Source organism: Schistocerca americana, chromosome X (assembly GCF_021461395.2).
Source record: "Schistocerca americana isolate TAMUIC-IGC-003095 chromosome X, iqSchAmer2.1, whole genome shotgun sequence".
Classification (NCBI taxonomy): Eukaryota; Metazoa; Arthropoda; class Insecta; order Orthoptera; family Acrididae; genus Schistocerca; species Schistocerca americana.
Window position 1 is genome coordinate 971,908,888 of NC_060130.1, and position 27,632 is coordinate 971,936,519.

At 41.7% G+C, this 27,632-nt stretch overlaps 1 protein-coding gene across 1 annotated transcript in view; it reads right to left on the reverse strand.

Moving 5' to 3' along the window:
- Positions 1-1,619: 1,619 nt before the first annotated feature.
- Positions 1,620-27,632, reverse strand: part of LOC124554855 — a 1,084,893-nt gene continuing 1,058,880 nt past the window's right edge. Inside the window, exon 6 of the mRNA XM_047128521.1 lies at positions 1,620-2,423. Coding sequence (XP_046984477.1) covers positions 2,344-2,423 — 80 coding nt within the window. The 3' untranslated portion in view covers positions 1,620-2,343. The remainder of the gene's footprint in view (positions 2,424-27,632) is intronic.

Genomic DNA, 27,632 nt, shown 5'->3' on the forward strand with positions numbered 1-27,632 from the left:
CAATTGACACTTAATTTTTCTTTCTTTTTCGATATTTTTATTTTATTCTCAGTTTACGGAAATGTTAGAGACACGTTACTCGCACAGAATGAGTAAAATAAATATTTTTGCAGATAATCTGGAGTTCTTGGAAATATGAGTTAACTTTCATTATTGAATAACTGTTTACAGTAATGAGTTCCAAGCCATGCTTAGTGCACCTCATTATCATATACACATTTCTACTTCTAAGCGTATTCTTATGATTGATCCAAGTAGATTTTCCTCTAAAACATTGAGCCTCCTCGCAAAACTGCAAACGTGTTCCTTTACTTAGGTACCTTCTGCCTTTCCTTTTAAAGTATGAAATTCCAGACCCTTAGGACCTTCAGATCCCTTTGTGACGTAAACTCTGCACGACCATCTCAATATTTCGCATGCTTTCTCGAGCGAAAAATGTTCCACTTGTATAGTGAATACTAACGTATATCAAACGGATATTAGAACAGTCCTACATCAGTAATGAACACATGTATGTCACTGTACAGTTTTTTGAAGACGCCTCTGTTTCCCATTCTTTTGCTCTTAAGCGTATGTACTCTCACAGATCTTAGACTGTAATTCATTTGCTCCTCTACTGATACGTAACTAAAAAAAACCTGTTCATGATTTACGACAAGTACCTCAGGTATCCACATATGTCACTGTTGTGTGCTGACAATTTTCGCATGCAATCTCCTTCCTAGAAATCAAATTCCGTAAGTGTTCTCTCAAGAGACTATCCTATATACCCACAATAGAAATTTAAACACAGTTCGAACGTTGTCCTCATCTAAAGTATTTCACAAAGATCAACGCTGTCAGGTTGTATGAAATTCATTTTTTTTCCTCAATAGAGCAATGTACTTTATCTTCAGAAATAACATACCATTAGAGTTTGCTAGGTAAGAGGAGTGAACGATGAGGCCCTTTTGTTAGCTCCTGCGTTTATTTTATATTAGTTATGATATTACAAAAAATATATCATTGCCGTATAACGTACTGAAAATTCTTGCCTACACAGCAATTTGAAGGAATTAATTTTCATTTCGTCATGACATAACATTTCAACCTTAAAACGCAAAATGTTTCTTCCCACACTGTATAATAACGTGTTAGGTCGCATGATTTCTGTGCAGTCTCTTGTATTTTGATCATTGCTTTGTCATTTGCCTTCGCAGTAGATTTTCGAAACAGTTTGCTGGTCGCTGCTGTCGTGCGGCATAAATGTACCAGTAGCTATCGTCAGTTACGTACTCCGCAGCCTTTCGTATCTGACACGAAACAGGTATCCAGTAGGTCATGGCATGTGAGTCACAGCTGATGCTCTGAAAAGGCCGTATGAACGTTTTTTTCCAGATAATTGCGTTTGACAGAATTGCAATCTAAGTGAAATTCTGTAATTCTTTAAAGTTCTCGCAAGCGCCAGACGTCAAATGAAATGCAAGGCCGTCTGTAGTGCACGTCCCTGTGTTGTTTTGAGGCTGCTGACATTTGTCCATCGATCCACAAGAGAACACGGTCTGTAAATGTAAAATGCAGGCGGTGGGTACATGTTGTACATCGTAAATGCGGTCACACGGATACGCAGAACACTGAAGTATTTGGAACAGTATTTGCAATACGATTTATTTTCCACCAGAACAATTTTGGATTTAAAGAGTGAACATAGTAAGGATTCTAGGTACAGACAGCACTAAGTCTTACACGTATATTATTATATATCATAGAAATTATGTCGCTCATTTCATCGATTAATATTATATATATGATATGTCAATTGCACTGATACACAATATATCTTTTTTATGTCGTACATGTAAATTACACCACAAACATATTTTACTTTAAACAACAACAATATAACAATTAGATTTCTTCATATCATTAAAATTTAGGTTACATTTTACGTTCACATGGTAAAGTGTGTACATTTTAAAACTGTAGACATGTGCCCAGACTTTTCACGTCACTGAAAACTACTTACGAAGCTATATGGCTTGTGAAACTCTCCACCACCCCAAACCCGCCCCACCCTAGAAAAAGGCCCAACCGCTGTCACACCCCCGATGAAGCCGCTATTATTCATCCCATTATCACTTAATATATTAGGTGTGTATGTATATATGTATATAGGAATATATACATATGTATACGTTAATACATATATATGTATATATTACCAGAGTATTTTAATTGCTACCGAACATCAATAAATAGTTTGAAAAAATGTGTGCTTCTTGTTGCTCCGTACCTCTTTTCAAATATATTGCAACGAAGTCAGGAATGTTTCACATTAATGTAACTTCAGCATGGCGAGTCACTTTAATGCCTGTGTGAGGACGTCATAATCAGTACTGTGAGGGCAAACACCAGTGCACTTCTGGCCTCTGCGAAAGCGTTACCTGCAACAAACGAAGGGATAATTACAGCAAAATTATAAATAAAGGGTTAATTACAACAAAATAGTAAAGCTTGTTCAAAGGAACCATGGTAGAATCAGCTATTAACGTTTGGAACGCATGAAGGTAATACACGTAAGTTATGCCACTCACTTTTCATAAAGTCATTCATTAGCGACGTGACGTTACTGTGCAGTGCAGAAACGAGAGACTTATGTTAAGCGGATCATCCTGCCCCGAAGTAAGAAAATGGTTTCTTCACAGACATGTATGGCAAATCTGTCTTTCTGTCACGAAGACGTATGTGAGTATATTCAGTAACTGTTTAAAATAATTTGACACAGATATTATTCTCTACATAGCAAACTAATTCTTGTCTACCAGTTTCCAGAAATGCTCTTGTGGAGTACCAGATGATTTTAAATCATCATATAAATCGTCGCCTATTCATCCACTACATACAATTTATAAAACACAGCTACTATTTATTGCACCAGAAAGAAATTCATAGGATTATCTTCCTATAAAGTTTTTGTCTCCCTCTATGTAGTTTCTTCACTTCTTAACCGCTGGAAATTCCTGGTGTAGCAGTTACTGAAAAACCTGATTTGTCAAAAGAACTTTGTATGCAATCTGATTGGTTTACGATGGATCTCGAAACCAGGTAACTTTCTGACGATGGGCCAATCAATCAACGAATTATGTAAATGGTGGTTATAATTAAACTCTCGCTAACTGAGCCAGTGTAATCGGAAATCTATTTACCGTATGGGTACCCAACTTTAGAGGACTGATGGTCAGACTGTACGCTGCTCGACTTGCGTTGTTTGGAGTGTTAGTGTCATTACTTACTTGAGACACCGGTACTGGCACGGTGAAGAAGGGTTCAAACATGAGCATCAGTGTGCACTATAGTTGCAGACAGTCAACAAGGCGGTGGACAAGGTTAGTAGGCCTTTACTGCTAAAACTGTTTTATCAAAACAACAGCAACAGTGGTGCTGCATTTCACGAGTATCGCCGCTTTACTGAAAAACGGAGAGGTCCTTTTTCCGCAACAGGTTTGAAGAACGTGATTCGAATTTCGGATGAATTGGTGATTTGGAAATTGCTCCTAAGAGAAACCGACAGCCGACAACACCACTAACTGCTGAAGAAGTTACTGCTGCCATAGCTGAGAATACTGTACGCAATGTACGACCTTGAAGTAATGCACGAGCTGTGTCCCGACAGCGAATGATATCGTCCAACATATATGAAATGTTTCGGGTGTTAGCGGAGCAATCTCTAGTGCTGTTCCAAACTTTCGGAGATGCAGACAGTCGACACACTGAGCAACGTTTGTAAAATTGAGCGTAAACATGATACGCAATCAACAAATGTTACCACCTCAAGTGGAAATTGAAATATGTTTCTTTAAATTGTTTATTCGTTACTTTCTTACATGTCCTTACAAATGTTTCCACAAATCTACAGATAGCGATAGTATCGCGTACACAAAGTATAAAAGGGCTGTGCATTGGCGTAACTGTCATTAGTACAGAAGTGATGCATGTGAAAAGGTTTCCGACGTCATTATGGCCTTATGACGGGAGTGAATACATTTTGAAGGCGAAATGACAGTTGCAGACAGAATCATGGGACATTTCATTTCGGATATCGTTAGGTAATTTAAAATTCCGCGATCCACAGTGTGTGTCGAGAATACCAAATTTTAGACGTTGCCCCTCACACGGACAACGTAGTTGCTACGGTCTTCACCTAAGGACCGAGCGACGTTGCGTTTAGTTGTCAGTGTTAACAAACAAGCAACACTGTGTGAAATAATCGCAGAATTGAATGTGTGAGCTATGACGAACGTATCCGCAACGACAGTGTGGCGAAATTTGGCTTTAATGGGATATGGCAGCAGACAACTGACGCGAATGCCTGTGGTAACAGCTCGACGTTGCCTGCAGCTCCTCTCTTGGGTTAGAGGTTATATCAGTTGGGCCATAGACGACTGGAAAACTGTGACCTGGTCACATGAGTACCGATTTCAGTTGGTAAGATCTGATGGTAGGGTTCGAGTGTGGCGCAGACCCCATGACGCCATGGACCCAGGTTTGGCACTGTGCAAGCTGGTAGTGGCTTCATAATAGTGTTGACCGTGTTTACATAGAATGGACTGTGTCCTCTGGTCCATCTGAACACAAAATTGACTGGAAATTGCTATGTTCAGCTGCTTGAAGGCCGCTTTCAGCTGTCCATTGACTTCATGTTCCCAAACAGCGGTGTAATTGTCGTGGATGGCAATGCACCATATCATCGAGTCATAGCTGTTCGCAACTGGTGTGAAGAACATTCTGGACAGTTCGAGCTAATGGTTGGGCACCCAGATCACCCGACTTGAATTCTATCGCAAATTTGTAGTACATATTCTAGAAGTCAGTTTGTGCACAAAATCGTGCACCGGCAACACTTTCACAATTACTAATGGCTACAGAGGCAGTGTAGCTCAGTGTTTCTTCAGAAACTTCCACAGACTTGTTGAATCCGTGCCACGTCGAGCTGCTGCACTACACTTGGCTAAAGGAGTTCAGACATGATTTTAGGATTTATCCCATTACTTTTGTCACTTCAGCTTATAGCCACCCTGGATACTGATTGTGCTAAGAATTGGTATGTGTTTAGATATCAGTTGTTTTCTGGATCTCTTCTAAAAACATTCTGCTAGGCATCTGGCGGTATCGGGGCTTATTCTTTTATACAGACCAGAATTTATCTTGGTTTCCACCTTGTTACTGTTGAGGTCTTCAGTCCGAAGACTAGTTTGATGCATCTTACCATGCTACACTAAACTGTGCAAGCTTCTTCTCCCAATAACATCTGCAATTTACGTCGTTCTGAATATGACAGCTGTATTCATCTTTTTGTCTCCTTTACGCTTTCTACCCTCACACTTCCATCTAGTATTAAATTGATTATTCCTTGATGTTTCAGATTGTGTCCTATCATCCTATCAACAAATACCTTCTTCTACTCAGGCAGCGGCACAAATGTTTTTCCTCCCCAATTGTATTTGGTACCTTCTCATTAGTTACGTATATTCCCATCAAATCTTCAACATATTTCGGCAGCGTCGCATTTCAAAAGCTTTATTCTCTCCCTGTGTAAACTGTTTATCAACCACGTTCCACTTCTATATATGGCTATATTCCATACAGATACTGTCAGAAAACACTTCCTAACAATTAAATCTGTATTCGCTGTTAAAAAATCTCTGTTCTTCAGAAGCGATTTTTTGCCATTGTCAGTATACAGTTTATTGCAACCACGACCGAATTCTCTCTATATTTATGTCCTCCGTACTTAGACCATAATCAGATATTTTTCTGTACAAATAACAAGACTCATTGGTACTTTAAGGTCTCGTTTCCTAATCTAATTCCTTCAGCGTAACCTGATTTAATCCGACTACATTACGTTACCCCTCATTTGCTCCTGTTGGCTGAAATGGCTCTGAGCACTATGTGACAACTTCTGAGGTCATCAGTCGCCTAGAACTTAGAACTAATTAAACCTAACTAACCTAAGGACGTCACACACAACCATTCCCGAGGCAGGATTCGAAACTGCGACCATAGCAGTCGCTCGGTTCCAGACTGTAGCGCCTAGAACCGCACGGCCACTGCGACCGGTTTGCTCCTGTTGATTTTCGTTTTATATCCTCATTTCAAGACACTGTCCATTCCATTGAACTGCTTTTCTTAGTCCTCCAGTGTCTCTGACTGATATACAATGATTTTATTTCTTGTCCGTGAACTTTAATTCATACTCAATATATTTCTTTGGTTTCCTTTACAACTTGCGCAATATATATCTTGAATAACATCTTCTCAACCACTGCTCCCCTTTCATGCCGCACAACTCTTACAACTGCCGTCTCGTTTCTGTGCAAGCTGTAAATAGCCTATCACTACTCGCATTTTACAGAATTTCACAGAGAGTATTTCAGTCAACACTGTCAAAAGCTTTCTCTAACAAATGCTATAAACTTAGGTTTGCCTTTCCTTAAACTATCTTCTAAGATAAGTCGTAGGGTCAGTATTCCCTAGCGTGTTCACCGAGCGAGGTGGCGCAGTGGCTAGCTAGCACACTGGACTCGCATTCGGGAGGACGACGGTTCAATCTCGCGTCCGGCGATCCTGATTTAGGTTTACAGTGATTTCCCTAAATCGCCCCAGGAAAATGCAGGGATTGTTCCCTGGTTCCCTTGAAACGGCACGGCCGACTTCCTTCTCTGTCCTTCCCTAATCCGATGAGACCGATGACCTCGCTGTCTGGTCTCCTTCCCCAAGCAACCCAACCCACCCCTCGCGCCCTCGCGTGTTCCTAGATTTCTCAGGAATCAAACTGATCTTCCCCGAAGTCGGCTTATGATAGTTTTCCATACTTATGTACAGAGTTCGTGTTAGTATTTTGCACCCATGACTGGTTAAGCTGGTAATTCGGTGATATTCACACCTGGCAGCACCTGCTTTCTTTGTAATTATAATTACTACATTCTTCATGAAGTCTGAGGGTATGTAGCCTGTTTCATACATCTTGCACACCAGATGGAAGAGTTTTGTCGTGGCTGGCTCTCCCAAAGTCTTCAGTAGCTATGACGGAATTTTATCTAGCCCCGAAGCCTTGTTTATACTTAGGTCTTTCAGTGCTCTCTCAAATACTTCTCGTAATATCATTTCTCCCGTCTCATCTTCACCTGTGCCCTCTTGCATTTCTGTAGTATTGCCTTTAAGTTCATCTCCACTGTGTATAGTCCGCAGCTCGTGATCTAATGGCTAGCGTTGCTGCTTCGGTTTCACAGGGTCCCGGGTTCGATTTCCGGCCGGGTTGGAGATTTTCTCTGCCCGGGGACTGGGTGTTTGCGTTGTCCTCATCATTTAATCTTCATTGTCATCATTCGTGACGGTGGCTAGATTTGACTTTGAAAAACAATGGACTCTGTAAAAATCGGAACGTTGTACGGACGCGGATGACATCATCATCATCATCATCATCCATTGTATAGGCCCCTATATACTCTTTCCAACTTTCAGCTTTCCCTTCCTTGCTTAGGACTGGTTTTGCAATTGAGCTCTTTATTTTCATATTGCTGCTTTTCTTTCCTCCTAAGGCCTCTTTAGTTTTCCTGCAGGCGGTATCTACCTTTCACCTAGTTAAATATGCCTCTAAAGCCTTAAAACTGTCCTCTAGCCATTCCTGCTTACCCATTTTTTACATACTATCAGCCTCATTTTTGACGTTTGCATTGAGTTTCGACTTCTTAATTTGCTGCATTAGTACATTTTCTCCTTTCATCAGTTAAATTTCATATATCCTATGTTATCAATGGATTTCTATTATTCCTTGCCTATTTACCTATTTGATCCTTTGCCGCCTTCACTCCTTCATCTGTCAAGGCTACCCATTGATCTTCTGCTGTACTCCTGGCTCCTGTTCTAGTCAATCCTTCCCTAATAACCCAGCTGACGTTATCGAAAAGCTCTAGTCCTCCCATTTTATACACGTCCCTTTGCTTAATTCCCTAATTTTTTGGAATTCATTTGTTTTTATCTACTGTTCATAACGATAGTTTCATATATCAGCTAAGTTTGCATTTTATTGTGTTTTATCGTACCATTACGAAGGAATCCAATAAACATAAAATCAGCATTATGTTCACGACCTATGTTAGAGAGAATAGGAGTAGATGATTTTCATTCTCCCTCCTCTGTATGTTCGCCACCTCTATTTTGGGCCTGGTCATTCGACTATTACGATGCACGTTTTTCCATTCCAATTTGAGGACAAAATAATAACAGTTCGTTGTCCCACACTCTTTACTGCATTTCGTTGCACAGCATTTCTTGTCTCATTTAGTACGACGCTCTTCCGGTTCTCTGAAACGTGCTTACCACTAGTCAGTAGGGTACTTGGAAATTCTGTTCATTAGGCGACATATGCCGTTACAGACGAGCATCGTACGTTCTCGGTCAGCTCCGAGCCCCGCATACGCTCTTCGCCACGGAAACAGCGCGCTCGTAAAGCCGTATTGTGGCGATACGCCTGTAATTGGCAGCTACTAACGCTCGGAGCAGTAACTGTAGCGGTCATTAGGTGCGTGTCTGTCCGTAACGATTCTGGAGACATTTAGTGCTCGTTTATCGCGTGGTTATCTGGACTCGCCAAATCACACCGACCAACCTCGCAACGCTTGACGACTCACTGACCATCGACGTGCTAGCCTTAGCCGGAGCTTACTGACCACGACGCTGTACATCTGCACGAGTTGAACTGTAAGCATATCAGAGGAAAAAGCAGAACCTAGAAGAATATCCACCAGTGTACGTAGAGACACAATCCATGACTTGCTGCATCTGATATCGAAAACTGACGGTACTCGTCATCAGGTAAGTTCCACTAATATGTTTAGTATGCTTCTATCAGACAGCGCATGTTAAAATCTGTTTCGTGATGTGAATCTTATCTAATCAAGTGTTTACTGCAGCGCATCGAACTGAATCTCTAGATTAGCATCAGTAGTAAATACAATCCTAAATTAAGGGCTGTGAGTAGGGAACCCCCGAAATGAAACGGATAGTAAACATAGTAAACATTTCTTACAAGACATCAACTGATACCCGGGCTATGAGACTTCCCTCTGAGTAACGTCTATATCTAACGTGATTATCTATAAAGATTAACTAACGGTTAAGTATTACCAAAACTCATTTTAGGCCTGTCAAACTAGATAAAGTTTTTGTAGAGTAATCATGGTAGTTTTTTAATCTGGAGAGGTATTGCAGGAATTTTCGTTAGAAGGGTGGGCGTACTTAACTGACTGACAATCATTTGGATGGCTACCGCTTAAAATAGTTTCATGCAAATGGTTAGAATCATAATGTGGAAAAGGGTAGCTTCTGAGACTCCTACAGCGCAGAAGGCGAAGTAATGTTACGATTAACACTTGCTTACATTTCTAAGTCTTCTTCATCATGTTTTATAACCCATAAGAGCTATCCCACAGTGGCTTTTATCCTCAAGAACTTTTTGAGTTAAGTTTTATTTCTGCTAAGTCACTATACATAGTTAATCTTCCACATATCTTTTAGACGTCATTATTTTTTCATCACATTCATTTGATCGTTAAAAAGCTTTTTCCCTCATTTTCAACATTCGTGTTTTTCGGCAAGTATCCTACAATGTTGTCTTTCTTGATTTCAAGCTGGAACGTTTTGTTGTTTGCTTATGTCATTGTGCCGCATAAATTTGTTTACTGGGTACAAACTCTGGAGATGATCCCTGAGAAAAAGATAAGAAACGTTCTCAGAACATATTTTCGGAAATTCGTGGTTTTGATGTTAGAGGTCATTTATTCGACATTTGTTATTATAGCGTTTACACTCTTTGTTGGAAGAAAGTGCTACGCAATTTCAAATACTATTAAGTCTCAAATGCATTCATAGTGTTTGTCCATTTAATGCCAGCAAATTATTATCTGTGACCATGTTGCCCTGAACGCTCTTCCCGTTTTCTGATGAACGTTACGGATTTTTTAAATCTTTATATAGTTACCTTCATGTTACTACCACACTTCAAAATGCTATATATGTATATGGTTTTCTAAATCATTTTGCAACAGTGGCGATCTGTATTATGAATATAGAACAGTACCCAAAAAAGCGAATGCGGTCTGGAAGGACTAATTTTAATTTTTTACGGTGTATATACTTCGCTGATAATTTGTAACAAGATAATTCTTCAACAAAATAAATAAGTTGCATGGATAATGCTCTGACTGCTCCTCCTGAAAAGTTCGTACATAGTAACCCCCCGTCTGAATAAACCACTGAGTCTTTTACATTCCTTCCTAAATGCACCGAGGGTCTACCACGAATGTGTGTAACTGTCAGCTCCTGGGGAATGGATATAGAGCGCGGGGTTTGGAACCAGTGATGAGAAACCAATGAAAAAATCAGGAAAATAATTTTAATGCAACAACAAGAGCTGCTTACTAGCTACCAGTTTGATACTCGTCAAGCAAATTACACAGTCTCTCACATTAATGTGACTACCACCTGTATTCGAAATGAACATGCAATAACAACTCACAGATGGCAGATGGAAGCATTAGCAATGGAGGGTATATAATGCTTGTTCGGGAAGACGTGGTCAACAGTTCAGTCGTTGAGGTAATACGGAAACGGAGCGATTTATCTGATGTCCAAAAGGCCATGATCATTGGCTTTCGGGCAAACGGGCGAAGGATTTTCGAAACGACTAAAATTGTAAACCCTTCGGGTGCCGCCTTGGTCACTGATGAGCCAAAACAACATAACCACCTGCTTAACACCTTGTTTGTCCGTATTTGGAACGAGATACATCACTGGTTCTGCGTAACAAGGATATGTCAACGCACAGGTCACAAAATTCCCGTGCCGGCCGCGGTGGTCTAGTGGTTCTAGGCGCGCAGTCCGGAACCGCGGGACTGCTGCGGTCGCAGGTTCGAATCCTGCCTCGGGCATGGATGTTTGTGATGTCCTTAGGTTAGTTAGGTTTAAGTAGTTCTAAGTTCTAGGGGACTGATGACCACAGATGTTAAGTCCCATAGTGCTCAGAGCCATTTGAACAAAATTCCCGTAAATAACGAACCGCTGATTTCTGTACGCGCTGATGGTTCCCGATAGAGGCCGAGATGGGATACATAAGATGTACTTCAGGCGAATTTGGTCGCTGAGACTTCAAAGTGAGTTCACTATCAAACCTCTATGGCAGGGTTCTGGCTCCAAGACACGGACAGTTATACCGTTAAAAAATGACATTGCCGTCGGGGATGAGATCAAGTATGAAGGGATGCAGGTGGTTCGCAGCTGTCATCGTGTCTTCGATTACTATCACAGGTCCTATGCAATCGTAGGAGAATGTCTCCCATACCATAATACTGTGCCCACCAGCCTGCGTCCGTTGCGCATTGCACGTTTTGAACCCGCTCGATGACGGCGTTTGTGGAGACGAACATCGACCTAGTGTTGCAAAAATGTGATTTACTCGACGGTCGAATCCCGATCGTTCGGTGCCCACAGCAGTCGTAATTCACGATGTCGTTCTGTCAACATGTGAGCACGCAAAGGTCGTCTACTGCGGAGTTCCATCTTCAAAAATGTACGAAGAACGGTTTGATCCGAAACACTTGTGCGTGCACCAGCATTGAGATCTTTCGGCAGAGATGCCACAGATCACAATGTATCCTACTTTATAGAGCAGACAAGCCTACGAACCCCAAGCTCTGTGAAGGGAAAGGGCATCTAACCATTTAGCACCTAGTGGTGGTTTCACTGTACTTCTATCTCTTTCCGTAGATGCTCACGACAGTAGCATCGGAAAATTCGACCAATTTCGCTGTTTTCGAGATACTCGTTCACAGTCCGTGGGTAATAATAATCTGTCGTATGTCAGAGTCGCTTATCTCGATGAATTTCCCCATTTTCAGTCTATATCTTCGCTTGGGTGATCCCCCGTCCGTGTCTTGTTCGCTTACATACATTTGTTACCCCCCACGTATCCTTGAAGCCACCATGTGGCATCCATCGTCCAGGTGGACAGTAGTCACAATTCCTTGGCTTATCAGTGTATACCGCACATGGCAAAATTGTGCTATCCAAAACGGGCGCCGAGGTAGTGCTCGTGCACAATGGGCCGTAGATGGCAGGGCTGGATGACGTCTGCGAAGACGTGCAACTGTTGAGCAACTGACCCTCCAGATGAACTAAAGGGCTACCAATAGCGTCTATTCAATGGCCGTTTAGCGAACGTTGCTGTCTATGGGTCTCTGAAGCACACGCCTGTTTTGTGCAACCAATCTGACTTCTGTTCATCGGCGACGAAGGCGGAACTTGCACGCCAATACCTCACGTGGACGTTCACTGAATGTCGACAGGTGGCCTTCTCAGATAAATCACGATTAATGCTCTATCGGAGAGACGACCTTTGGCGTGAGTAGCGAGAAACGTCTGAATACAACACTCTGCAACAGTCGTCAAAGGATCCAGGCCGGAGTTCATTCCCCGGATGATGTTGTGATTCTGGAATGCACAGTGGATCAACACAAGTATGCATCTATCCTCTTGGACCATTTCCATCGCTACATGCAGTCTGTTTTTCCTTGACACGATTGCATCTATCAGCAGGACAATGTTAAGGACACACAGGTCGCAGTGTACCTGCGATGTTGGAAGAGTTTGTCCTACTCGCCAGTCCACCAAACTCCCCGGACTTAAATCCAGTCGACAACATGTGGGGCAGCTAGATCAGGCTGCTCGTGCCATTCATCCTCAACCGAAAAACGTAGTGCAGCAAGCGGCGGCGCTGCACATCCATGGCGGTACATTCCAGAACTTCACTGACTCTCCCTGCATGCATCACAGCGGTCACCACTGCAAAATCCTGTTATTCAGGCTTTTGACAAATGAACAGTGTAATATAGCTATAGCAGCCTGTATTGTATCACTCCAGCTGTAGCGTCAATAATAAAAATAAAATAATACAAATGTATTCTGCTTTGATGTCGTAAATAGTAAAATAGGTTTACATAACACAGTAATCTTAGTAGATACTCCATTTTTATCTTCCCTGCCGCTATGTGTAATGCGTTTGAACCTTGACAACAGCAAACCAAACTGATTTTGTGTAATTGTATCTGTATTATTCACACCGTGGTACACGTGGTGCCATTAGGGGCTGTAAGAGGAATTTTATGTTGCCTAATGATTAACGTTTCGATCTAAACTAGTAGAAAATACCATCTGTAGTCCTTGGTGTTCCATAAAAATAACTTTTCTTCAATAATTGTGAGCTTTGGGCAGCACCTGCAAACACTGAAGCTTGGAGTCGACTACTGCGGGCGTTCTGAAATTCAATCAGCACAGCGCTACCGAAGGACTACCGTCTTGTTTCGAAATTTCCTCCAACGCACGGTTATTAATCGTGGCAATTGTGAATTAAAGAAATTACAACTTTCTAATATATTGTTCCAGTTCTTATTACCTCACACAACATTCAGTACATGAGGCACTTCACTATCCATGCAGCCACTGTTGGATCTATCTTCATCATATTTTTTCGATAGATTTACTATGATCCTTTGAAGTACCGCCAAACAAACGTTGAAGCCCCTTAACACCAGTTCTCCTACATCTTGGAAATGTGCGTAGTATCGGCCTGTAATGACCGACAGCAGTGACTAATGTTCCAACTCTAGAGGGAGGAGTCTCGTCCATGGCTTCTTCATTACGAGCGTAGTGCTTACCAACTGGCTCATGGATGAGGAATACAAATCAGTTCCTTAAGTACTGCTTCATTCCGGTCGATGTGGTCATAGAGCACTTCTGTGACGCCCACATTTACTGGGAGTTACTTTAAATATTTGAAACTTTCGTGAAGAACTTTTTTTATCCGGGGGAAAATTGTTTTTATCTTTTCTCTAATGATACTTCTATTCCGCAACCCCTTTTCGTTGTCACGAATAACTTACTGCTGATGGTAAAACAAGGCTTAAATCGCTTAGTTTTAGTTGTTTCTAACAACAAGAACATACGTACCACTGGGTTTGACTTCAACATTTTAAACATTTTGCAAAGACATGCTCAAGTGAATACGAAGTTTCTAGTGAGAGGCTATTTCCAGGCCTAGAGAAGGGCTGTGAGTGAATTAGATTCAACAAAATGTCTTGACATTTCTCCAATAAAGTATTGACAGCTGAGTTCTTGGCACACCACCCCGCTGCCGGCGCCCGCGTTAAGCACCAAGTTTCACTCGGCCGGCAGTACACAAGTTGACCTTCGAGTGCCCAACACTGGCAAGCAGAGACGAGGCTTATATGTATCGCGGTAGCATGGGATCCATCTGTCGACCGTTTTCTCAGACCGCATCCACTTATTTTAGTCGTCCAGAATTTTCGATCATTTACTTCAAGAGAGGAGCAGTAAAGAAAGAACGAGCTCTGGCTGTATTGTAATAATTGAAAATCTCTGCCGGAACGTGACGTGAATCCGAATATCCTCTTTAATCATGATGATGATGTCTGAGCACACCTGCAGCACTGACGCCAACTTTGGTGTCACTGGTATTCTCATCAATAATTTTGTCTAGTTTTTCCCACGGGGAACATGGGAGATCACCACTGAAAAAATAGCGTCGCTGAAGGAACATGAATTACACGGCAGGGAAGGATATATAAAAAAAACGAAATACACTTAAAATGACTGCAATCATTTTGATGAATCAAACGACGGTATAATGACGTCATATCACTACAGTCCGCTCAGATGCGATGAACCAACAATGTAATGATTGTATGGTGACATAACGAGTAGAAAAACCTCTCGCAATGGTGTTCCGAAACGATATTTGGAAATGTCAGAGACACTGAAAGTGAAGCGAGCTCAGATAGTCTAATAGCTAGGCAGGAGCTCTGTCTCTGGCACAAACCTCGGTGATCGGTGGATATTCAAAACATTGTTCATCCCGCTCAGAGACATAGAGACATCAGGAAGACGCGTGTGACACTTTCGAGCCATCTGCATTAGTGTTTTACGTGGATGATTTTTCCTCTGAGATAGGGCTGATCCTCGATTAACGTCGTATCGGCCTCCTGTGGCTACTGGTGCCGTAATTGATTCTGTGAGGGAAGGATGACTTGTTGCCTCGAAAACGTGGGGGGGGGGGGGGGGGAGGGAGTACCATAGTCCTTGTGGGAGCTGTGGATATTCACATATTGACAGTACATCTCGAACTCTCCATGAGAGATGCATTGAAAACTGAAGGTGTATCCGCTTGCTACAAGCAGAAAAGTCAGTAATGATCTAAACCTACTTACACATGAGACTTATTATGAACCAGAAAGAGGTAAAAATTTGAGATTCAGTGGTGAAGAAAGCCGTGGGGATTCGATTAGCATAGCATGTAACAAATAGCAATACATGTTTCCATGCGGAAACGTTTAGGAATCCGGTCCTTGACATAATTAAATTGCAGAGAGGTCGTCAGCGAAGATATTTCGCGAAAGGATGCGAACATTTGAGCAATTTCTTCACCTGCCTCCGGGTGGTGCTCATGTGCAAGGTATCCGACCAGCATGTATTGTCACGGCCTCGTTTGCGCAGTTCTACCTCATTGGAGCATAAATGACCGCCCACGACACGACATCAGACTCTTGGTTCACTCGCGACTTGAAGATGTGTGGCCGAAACATTACTGTAAGCGTTGCACGGCTACATGCCCGAAATTGAATGTTTTATTCATTACGCTGAGATAAACTGCAAATACAGTATTCTTTTTGTTATTCCTCTTACATTTGCAATGGCAATTCACAAACACCGGCAGCCATGTTTTCCGAACCAGTAAATATTTCTACAGATTCATAACGGCTGAATCGAACGTTTGGGAAAGCTCGAAAAATAGGAAGTAAGTAACTGTCCGCATCGACACTCCAGCATGAGACGAAACAAGGTGGCCTGCTATGCGCTTCCTGCTGGCCAGTGGTTCCCTTATTTCAGACAGGCATCTAGCATTCCCAGCAATGCGATTGATTACTCTGTATTTACAGATGCAGTATTATATGCAAATCATGTCCACGTTTAAATAGAGAATACTCGTAAGAACTGCCTCCAAAATTCTGAAACAACAGAAGAATTGATGTAGAAGATATTTAAAATTTTAGAAAATGAGACGACGTTCATAACACACCAAAATGAGAAATGTCTTTCAAATCTAAATAACTATAAGAGGACATTACAAAATGTTTCAATTTATCAGGTTGTAGAACTGTATGTGAAGGCACAAAAAAGATACAAAATTTTATAAAAATTGGCGCCACCTCTAAGTTTACTACTTACTGTAATTGAGATAGCAACACGTTTTTAAGTTCTACTGAAAATTATGCGCTTTCAACCGATATTATAGCAGGTAGTATAATGCAGAAAATTTGCTCTTGCTCAGGAATGTCAGAGATGGCCATCTGTAAATAAGGAAGTATGGTTCATCATAATATACCGTTGGCGTTATCAAACACTGGCTGTTTACGGGTCTTACCATTGGGTTCTCGTATTAACTGTGGGCCGCAGAATGGAAGCAATCCAATTGAGTTTAAATATAAAATGACCCGGTTCAATGTCGTAGAAAATTTCTAGGAAGTAATTTGGTCGATCATGACGCAGCCTCGATGACTTACGCGCTAGGCTCTGGTATTTGTTTATTTTACCGTTTCTGAAGAAGTCACCATTACATCAAGAATATAAGCAGGGACCCATGCCATGATTTGTGATTGCGTCGCTCACGGTTCCAGGGAACCAACAAGATTAATAACCAGACAGGAAACAAGTCTCTGTTTACTGTTATCCAGGCCCATGTTTAGATTTTCTCCGATCGAGACGTATGTTTAAGATTTTCTCCGATCAAGACGTAGACTGGTCTTACGAATATTGAAAATGGCGTGACGATGAACTACAGGTCCATTTTTCCGGTATATTCTTGTTTAGATTCGATTACTAGCATGGCCGCTTATATGATAGACTGTGTGCTGGAAAGATTAGATTATGAGCCGCAACATACCACAAACACTGGGAATGACACATCATCGCAGATTATCGTAAAACCCAGTCGACACAAACTGCATTTCTCTCAAAGGCTTCCGTTACTCTAGGGAGTTTCTAGAAGGTAGCATCCTGATTGTCTTTCGACACCTTCTAGACTCGGTATTTCGTAAAGAAGTCTTCAAGCCGCCAGGAATTTCATCATCTTCACTGACTTGATCTGTGTGCAACGTGAATGATCATTCTCAATATACTTCAGTTTCAAGGTCGTGGAAACAGTCTTTAATATTTTCAATTCTTTTGCCTGAAACTATAGTTCCTAGAGAAGTCCCTCGACACAATTTTCTTTCTTTAAACATAACAACAGCTGACAGACCATCAAACGCCGCAAATTAATTCCTAAGAAATATGTCAGGTTGTCAGATAACTCTCGTGCGTCGCGTAACATGAACAGCAGCATCAATTTTATTCTTTCTTAACTACTGCATGAAGCACGAATCCATGGAGTCATTTTTCATGTTTTCTGTAGTTCCTCAGCGCCGTTTGTATTCTTGGACATATGGTCCGTCTATGCAACAAAATGAAAGTCTGTTTGTTACGTGCTATACGCGTTTCTCTTCTTCTTTATGAAGCATTTCTCAATGTCCAGTAATACGCGTTTCTTTGACGTGTGTTGCAAGATCGTTGCATCATGATTCCTAATTAGTCACTATATTAAAATTTTTAGATAATTTCTTATTTGTAGAATAACCAACTAAAATTGAGAACTCGTAACATAACAGGAAAACTTTCACATACAATAATCCCTTACAATAAACAAGAAAGTAATGAGTAACATAATCAATATAAGTAACATCTTAATGTTCATGCTACGCACTTAAAAAAATTAAAAAACGGAGATATAGAGCATAATCAGATGAATCAGTAACTATATGTCCTACGAAAAAAAAGATCTCCCCTCCTCTCCCCTCCTCCCTGATTAGGACCCGTAACACACACACACACACACACACACACACACACACACACACACCTATAGTAAATAAACGAATGTCAGACTACATAAAAACACCACAATGAAAACAAAAGACCAAAGAAAACTGCGCAGCGAGATTTGGTAGCACTGTATACAGTAAACGCCCACACAACCAACACACATTGAAAGTGAAGAAATCTACTGAAGTATACTTGAAAACGACGAAAATCGGGCATCGTGGTGTACTCAGGCCAACGAGGTACCAATTCACGGCTACCCATATGGTATAATATTACAAAATCCTTAGTAGAACCAAATACAAATTTAACCTTATGAAAGTCGAGCTCAAAATATTTTTTCTTTCCTAAAAATATGAGAAGAACTAAAAACTGCATTATAGTAACCTATATGGTATCATTATATGAGTCAGTTATTATATAAATAAAACAGGCATGTGTTGCAGGCAATGAAGGTACTTCATTTAAAAGGAAAGGAAACACGTATGGCACAAAACCAACAGTCTTTCATGTTGTTGGACAAACGAACCTCGTCTCCCAAAACTAATTCATACGTTTGACAGCGCCAATAAAAAATGATCTAGTAATCATTTTTGTTAGAGCAGCCTTTCGCCATTTAGAAGTTTTGAAGTTTTATAACTGTTAAGTGGGGAACAAAAATCAGACTGGAGTGAATAGGTACGATGTATAAGAATAAAACATGGCAGCACATATACGAACTGCATCTTATCCAGAGAGCAGATTGAAAGACTGCTAACTACAGTATATCGTTAGACATAAATTTTGAGTCAGTACCGACTTGAGGAATCTTGGGCGGTCTGGTGCGACAGAATCAATTTACTAACTTTTTGGTTACGAAATAAGCTGAAGTGTATCACATTACATTTACGTCGATGCTACAACACTCCGGAAAACGAGGGCAAACGAATCCAGGAAAGAGCTGACGAGGTGCGGTGAGGGGAGGAACGAGACACTAACTCAGTCAAGGAAACTGTATTACGTTGACAGATGACGGGCGAAATGTGAATTGAGAAGGTCTCTCGCTTGGTGAAAGACGTAGAAAATCTCGTACTACTGAATGCAGAAGTATCTGGCAATGGAGGAAGTACAGAGCCTAAAGGGGAAACAAAATATAATCACTCAAAAACGTTATCCAACAACAGATAATGTTTACTAGCATTTAACAGCGCTATCTTTATACTCTTATTTCTCCAACGAAAATTAGGTCTCCAGAAACTCTCTTACATGCATTTCAACGAAAACAAAGAAACTACAAATTTTTCAGTTATATTAAATGTATTTGTTGTAGTAATAATAACAATGTTATTACAACCATCGTGCAAAAATACATGTTGAGAGAAAGGAAAAAGGAAATGGAATAAATCCAGTGAAGAAAAAATTGGAATGACAAGGAAGCAAAGAAGAAGAAATGGTGGTAGAACGCGACTACGTGATTCCTTTTTTTTCTGAGAACAATGTGGCATTTAGTTTAAAAGCTAGTTTCGTTTCTGTATTTGGTCAGCATATTGTGAACAATAGTTCCCATAAATCTATGTACACCTGGAACATACTGATTGGGTAGTGATGTACAAATGGCAACTTCCGTTTTTCTAGATCATTGAATCTATTTTGTTGACGAATATTAATGAAACGTGCCTATGGAGTGCCTTCGAAAATGCATGATGTCTCAATGAAATAGTTTATTTTCTGACATCTCAAATGTATACCAATAACATTAGTTCGTGAATAAGCTAAACCTACAAATTTTCGGTCCCACACTTGCCTCCATCATCAAATGTCGATTCGTTGATGCTGCAGGGGAAAATTCAGTAGGCCTCCGATTCAGAATCCTGTACAGCCACTTGCTTTAAAATATGACTGAATTACAAATGAAATAGGTAACCTGTGAGTACAGTACTTAAAGATAGGCTTCTGGAGACAGTCTAATAGATTAAATAGTTAGGAAAAGGTTATGAAAGGATGTCATGTTGGACGAACGTTTTGTCGTTCGTGTTGTCTTCGCTCCGAAGAATTGTTTAATACAGTTCTCCACGCTGGTCTATACTGTGCAGTGCTCTTCGTCCTCACATTTCAAACGCAACCTACTTCTAATTTAATATGGTTTGTATAATCAAGAGTGATGCCTTGGAACCCCTCTACAACTTTTACCCCCAATGGTTCTCATTATTACCAAATTGAAGAGTAATTGATTTTTCAAAATTTGCCCTATCAACTGATACGTTCTTTTAATCATATTGCACCATAGATTTCTTTTACCCCCAGTTTCAATCAGTATCTCCTCATTACTTACCCGAACTATCCATCCAATCATCAGGATTCTGCAGTAGCACCACACTTTAGAAGTTTATTTTTTCTTCTTTCCTGAGCTTTTAATCGTCTACGTTCCCCTTCCACTTCACACATACGTTCATAAACAACTTCGTAACCATTTCCAGCTCAATGGGTCCGTCTGGACCCATTACAGTTTTAAGGTATTTCTGCAGTACCGATGAACGCCCATTAGTTCCACATGGCTTTGTTACATTCTGGTGTGTGTAAATTTGTCACTAGATGGCAGCACCAACAGGATTGTGTGAACTGGTTCCGTATGGACCTATTAGAAAAATACTGTCATAATTGAAATCGTGTTTAATGGGTTGCTAAGAGATTTTACCAGTCCAATATAATGTTTTAATATTTTTTGAATGCAACGTAAAGTTTGGTTTTGAAAAGGTTCACACTTAAATTTGTAGTGATGTGAAAAAATGAATCTTTTGCGCAAACGCTTTACGTGCCACTGACAGTCTGTGTTTTATGTCCTGTCTACTTCAGGATTCGTCATTTATTTTACTTCTCGAGTAACTTCACTCGTCTACTAGCTCTAGCATCATATCAGTATACTTCCTCTTTCATTCACATAACAATGTCTTCAAGACTGATCATATTTATAGCCCATCAATACATTCTTTCCACATTTCAATCTTCTGTTCTTTGAGTTGTACTGGCATGCCATCTGAGATGCTGATATTCAGATACTGCTTTAATTTCCTTACGTGTTATCCAGAGTTTTCCACCGTCGACGTCTCTGGTGCTCATATTTAACGAATTGTGCAAATGACGGTTAATAATGAAGTCAACATAATGCCTTTCTCACTTTTTTGACCGTTTCTGTCCACAAACCTTTCCTAATCCGTTACCTATGGATATATATCTAGACGTGTCTTGGATACACAGCTCTAAATTTGCAACTGGTGGCCCAAACTGGAACTATTTTTCTTCAGCGTAATTCGGTTCCGCATCAACACATTAGAGTATCTACCACGTTTCGTTGCCATACGATAATTACAGCCCACACAGTATCTCTGTGAATAGCAGCACCTTAATTATAACAACCCAGTACTAAATAAGATAGGCCCATAAGCAGTGTCTTCAATGACGTGTGATATGTTTGGTGAACAGGACCCGGTTACAACATAAAGAGTCATATGGCGTGCCCCAAGGATGCGTTTCAGGTACTGTCTCTGGCTGAGCCAGATGCAGCTGCCTGTCCTGTTTCAGAGGATGATTCTCAGCCTTCAAGGTCCGGGCAGTCGCAGAGGGTGGGCTTATTGGCAGTTGGGAGCTCCCATGTTAGGCGCGTAATGGGGCCCATTAGGGATATGGCTGCTAAGGATGGGAAGAAATCCAGTGTGCACTCCGTGAGCATTCCGGGTGGAGTCATTCCTGATGTGGAAAGGGTCCTTCGGGATGCTATGAAGAGCACAGGGTGCAGCCAGCTGCAGGTGGTGGCACATGTCGGCTCTAATGATGTGTGTCGCTTTGGATCTGAGGAAATTCTCTCTGGATTCCAGCTGCTATCTGATTTGGTGAAGGCTGCCGGTCTTGCTTACGAGATGAAGGCAGAGTTCACCATCTGCAGCATCGTTGACAGAACAGACTGCGGACCTTTGGTGCACAGCCGGGTGGACGGTCTGAATCAGAGGCTCAGACGGTTTTGCGACCGTGTTGGCTGCAGATTCCTTGACTTGCGCCATTGGGTGGTGGGGTTTCTGGTTCCGCTGAATAGGTCAGGAGTTCACTACACTCAACTGGCAGCTACACGGGTAGCGTAGGCTGTGTGGCGTGGACTGGGCGGTTTTTTAGGTTGGAAGGCCTCGGGAAAGTACGGGGTGGGCTGCAATCTCAAAGGGTGCATGGCAAATACAGGACGTGCTTGGATCAAGGAACAGTCGGAATTGTAGTTGTAAACTGTTGTAGTTGTGCTGGGAAAGTCCCTGAGCTTCAAGCGCTAATAGAAAGCACAGAATCTGAAATCGTTATAGGTTCAGAAAGCTGGCTAAAGCCTGAAATAAGTACTGCAGAAATTTTTACGAAGTCTCAGACGGTGTTCAGGAAAGACAGATTAGGCAGAATTGGTGGTGGAGTGTTTGTGTCTGTCAGTAGTGGTTTATCTTGTAGTGAAGTCGAAGTAGATACTCCGTGCGAATTGGTATGGGTGGAGGTTATACATAACAGCCGAACTAAGTTAATAATTGGCTCCTTCTACCGACCCCCAGACTCCAATGATATTGTTGCTGAACAGTTCAGAGAAAATTTGAGTCTCGTAACAAATAAATACCCCACTCATACGGTTATAGTTGGTGGGGACTTAAACCTTCCCTCGATATGTTCGCAAAAATACTTGATCAAAACCGGTGGTAGGCAGCAAACATCTTCCGAGATTGTCCTAAATGCTTTCTCCGAAAATTATTTCGAGCAGTTACTCCACGAACCCACGCGAATTGTAAATGGTTGCGAAAACACACTTGACCTCTTAGCCACAAACAATCCAGAGCTAATAGAGAGCATCATGACTGATACAGGGATTAGTGATTACAAGGTCGTTGTAGCTAGGCTCACTACCGTTTCTTCCAAATCCACCAGAAACAAACGCAAAATAATTTAATTTAAAAAAGTGGATAAAGTGTGACTAGAAGCCTTCCCAAGAGACAGTCTCCATTCCTTCCGAACTGACTATGCAAATGTAGATGAGATGTGGCTCAAATTCCAAAGATATAGTAGCAACAGCATTTGAGAGATTCATGCCTCATAAATTGGTAAGAGCTGGAACTGATCCCCAATGGTACACAAAACAGGTCCGAACGCTGTTGCGGAGGCAACGGAAAAAGCATGCGAAGTTCAGAAGAACGTGAAATCCCGAAGATTGGCAAAAATTTACAGACGCGCGAAATTTGGCACGGACTTCAATGCGAGATGCCTTAAATAGGTTCCACAACGAAACATTGTCTCGAAATTTGGTAGAAAATCCGAAGAATTTCTGGTCGTATGTAAAGTACACAACTGGCAAGACGCAGTCAATACCTCCGCTGCGCAGTGCCGATAGTACTCTTACCGACGACTGTGCCGCTAAAGCGGAGTTATTGAACGCTGTTTTCCGAAATTCCTTCACCAGGGAAGAAGAACGGAATATTCCAGAATTTGAAACACGAACAGCTGCTAGCATGAGTCTCTTAGAAGTAGATACCTTAGTGGTTGCGAAGCAACTCAAATCGCTTGATATGGGCAAGTCTTCGGGTCCAGATTGTATACCGATTAGGTTCCTTCCAGATTAGCTGATACAATAGCTCCCTACTTAGCAATCATATACAACCGCCCGCTGACCTATAGATCTGTACCTACAGATTGGAAAATTGCGCAGGTCGCACCAGTGTTTAAGAAGGGTAGTAGGAGTAATCCATCGAACTACAGACCTATTTCATTGACGTCGGTTTGCAGTACGGTTTTGGATCATATACTGTATTCAAACATTATGAATCACCTCGAAGGGAACGATCTATTGATACGTAATCAGCATGGTTTCAGAAAACATCGTTCTTGTGCAACACAGCTAGCTCTTTATTCGCACAAAGTAATGGCCGCTATCAACAGGCGATCTCAAGTTGATTCCGTATTTCTAGATTTCCGGAAAGCTTTTGACACCTTTACTCACAAGCGACTTCTAATCAAGCTGCGGGCCTATAGGATATCGTCTCAGTTGTGCGACTGGATTCGTGATTTCCTGTCAGGAAGGTCGCAGTTCGTAGTAATTGACGGCAAATCATCGAGTAAAACTGAAGTGATATCAGGTGTTTACCAGGGAAGCGTCCTGGGACCTCTGCTGTTCCTGATCTGTATAGATGACCTGGGTGACAATCTGAGCAGTTCTCTTAGGTTGTTCGCAGATGATGCTGTAATTTACCGTCTAGTAAGGTCATCCGAAGACCAGTATCAGTTGCAAAGCAATTTAGAAAAGATTGCTGTATGGTGTGGCAGGTGGCAGTTGACGCTAAATAACGAAAAGTTAGAGGTGATCCACATAAGTTCCAAAAGAAATCCGTTGGAATTTGAATACTCGATAAATAGTACAATTCTCAAGGCTGTCAATTCAACTATGTACCTGGGTGTTAAAATTACGAACAATGTCAGTTGGAAAGACCACATAGATAATATTGTGGGGAAGGCGAGCCAAAGGTTGCGTTTCATTGGCGGGACACTTAGGTAGGAATGATCATCAAAATAAAATAAGAGAATTCAGAGCTCGAACAGAAAGGTTTAGGTGTTCGCTTTTCCCGCGCGCTGTTCGGGAGTGGAATGGCAGAGAGAAAGTATGATTGTGGTTCGATGAACCCTCTGCCCAGCACTTCAATGTGAATTGCAGAGTAATCATGCAGATGTAGATGTAGATGTAGAAGGACGTCTGGTGTTCCTAATATACATAAACAGCTCGTCAGATAGTGTCAACATCACTATTAGATATTTCATTCCCAGTGCTGTTGTCTGCGGGAAAGCTTCGTCGTTAGACAATCGTGACCAAAAGCGGAATAACTTTCAGAAAATTCTCACCTAGTTTAATGGAAGGAAGTTATATATAAAATGGTATAAATGCAAAGCAGCACATGGAATACAGAGGGTAAACCCACTAGTATCAGATTAAAAGTTAGAGCACGCCGCAACGTTCATACATTGAGGATTTGTGGTAAGAAGGGATATCAGACAGGACGAACAGTAAATCTGTACTAAGGACGGCGAATGTAAGACTTGGATTTGTTGTAAAGGTTCTGGGAAAGTACGGTTTATCTGTAACGGACAATCCCACATAAAACGCTAGTGGTACTAATTCTGTAGTATTGCGATCTATCGTTTGGAATCTTTATGAAGTAGGCACAACAGTACACTCTGAACGAATTTTGAGACGTGCTGTTAGATTGTAACAGTTCGGAGCAGCCCATACGTATGTTTAACAGCGATACTCGGCGTATTTAAATGGGAATCTGTAATACAGGTTGGAGCAAATAAAACTAGCCCGGAGAAAAGAGTTCAAGATTACAAATAAACACAGCAAATTAAAGGGAATACACTACTAAGCTGACTATATACCATGCCGAAAGTAATCACCATTCACCCGTTGGCACCTCTGGTCCCTAGTCAGCAAGTTGCTGAACGCGGAAACTGGACCGATGGAATTGCTGCAGTCTCATCCGAAATGTTCTGCTGCAGTTCTTAAATACTAGATGGTTTATGCAATACACCTTAGACTTGTGGGCTTCCCACGACCAGACTGACCTCTGCTAGCGATTCCACTCAAACTGACACCACCCACACTAGGCTCTGAGCCGGTGTGAAGAACGTGGCGGGCGTACACGTGTTATGCGCGTCACGGGGTGCTGTTATATCCATACATAGTATCTACTCGTCAGAGCCACTTATATTTGCCCTACCCTCTACAAAATTGTCTTTTCTCTCTAATCTCTGTTAGATAAATTTAGGAAACCGGTATTCGAGAAGTGTGGAACAGCTCTGCAGCCACTAAGGTATATCTCTTATAGGGGTCATGGGAATAAGCTAAGATAGATTGGGGCGCGTGCAGAGGCATCACCTACGTGAAAGTAACAAGACAGAAATCTCTGCCATCCGCTGTACAATATTCTGTGGGGTATGAACGTAGATGTAGACGTAGCATTTGCCACGCCTTCCTGTGACTCAAATAAGGAATTATACTTATGGGCGTACTTTCCGTTTTAGTGCTGTATGTTTCTCTGGCTTCTGTAAAAGGGAATAGCTGTTGTTGATGAAGCACAGTTCTTCAGATACAATGAGGTGGAAAAAGTCATGGGATAATGATACGCACATACAAATATGGCGGCACTATCGCGTACACTATGTATAAAAGGGCAATGCATTGGCGGAACTGTCATTTGTACTCAGGTGATCATGTGAAAAGATTTCCGACGTGATTGCGGCTGCACTGTGGGAATTAACACATCTGGACGCGGAATGGTAATTAGGGTCATACGCATGGGACATTCCATTTTGGCCTGCCTCTGTGACCGACCGGTTCTAGCCGTTTCAGTCCGGAACTGCGCTGTTGCTACGGTCGCAGGTTCGAATCCTGCATCGGGCATGGATGTGTGTGATATCCTTAGGTTAGCTAGGTTTAAGTAGTTCTAAGTCTAGGGGACTGATGATCTCAGATGTTAAGTCCCATAGTGCTTAGAGCCATTTGAACCACTCCATTTTGAAAATCGTTCAGGAATTCAATATTCCGATATCCACAATGTCAACATCGTGTCAGGAATACCAGGTTTCAGACATTACCTCTCACCACCGACAGCGCAGTGGCAGACGGCCTTCATTTAACGACCGAGAGCAGAGGCGTTGGAGTCGAGTTGTCAGTGCTAACAGACAAGCAACACTGCGTGAATTAACCGCAGAAATCAATGTGCGAGGTATGACGAACATATTCGTTAGGACAGTGCGACGAAACTCTGGCGTTAATGGGTACGGCAGCAGACGACCGACTGCGCTTTCTAACAGCACGACATCGCCTGCAGCGCGCCTCGTGACCATATCGGTTGAACCATAGATGACTGGAAAACCATGGTCTGGTCCGATGATACCCCGTTTCGGTTGGTAAGAGCTGATGGTAAGGTTCGAGTGTGGCACAGATCCCACGATGCCATAGAACCAAATTGTCAACAAGTCACTGTGCAAGCTTGTGGTGGCTCCATATTGATGTGCTCTGTGTTTACATGGAATGGACTGGGTCCTCTAATCCAAAAGGACCAATAGTTGACAGGAATGGCTATATTCGCCTACTTAGAGACCATTTGCTGCCATTCATGGACTTCATGTTCTTGAACAACGATGTCATGTCACCGGGTCACTGTTCTTCGCGATTGGTTTGAACAACATTCTGGACAAATCGAGAGAATGATTTGACCACCCAGATCTCCCGACATGAATCCCATGGAACACAATGTTCGTATACAAAATCCTGCACCAGCAACAGTTACGCCATAATGGACAGTTGTAGAGGCAGCATGGCTCAATATTTCGGCAGGCTTTTTGAGTCCATACCACTTCGAGTTGCGGCATTGTTACGCCGGGCAAAAGGAGATCCGACACGATATTAGAAGGTACCCTAAGACTGTTGTAGAATTTTAGAACATGTTTTTTGCTCGAGTATCATGTCGTTTTTGGAAACCCAGAATCTACTATGTAGGAATCAACATGGATTCCGGAAACAGCGGTAGTGTGAGACCCAACTCGCTTTATTTGTTCATGAG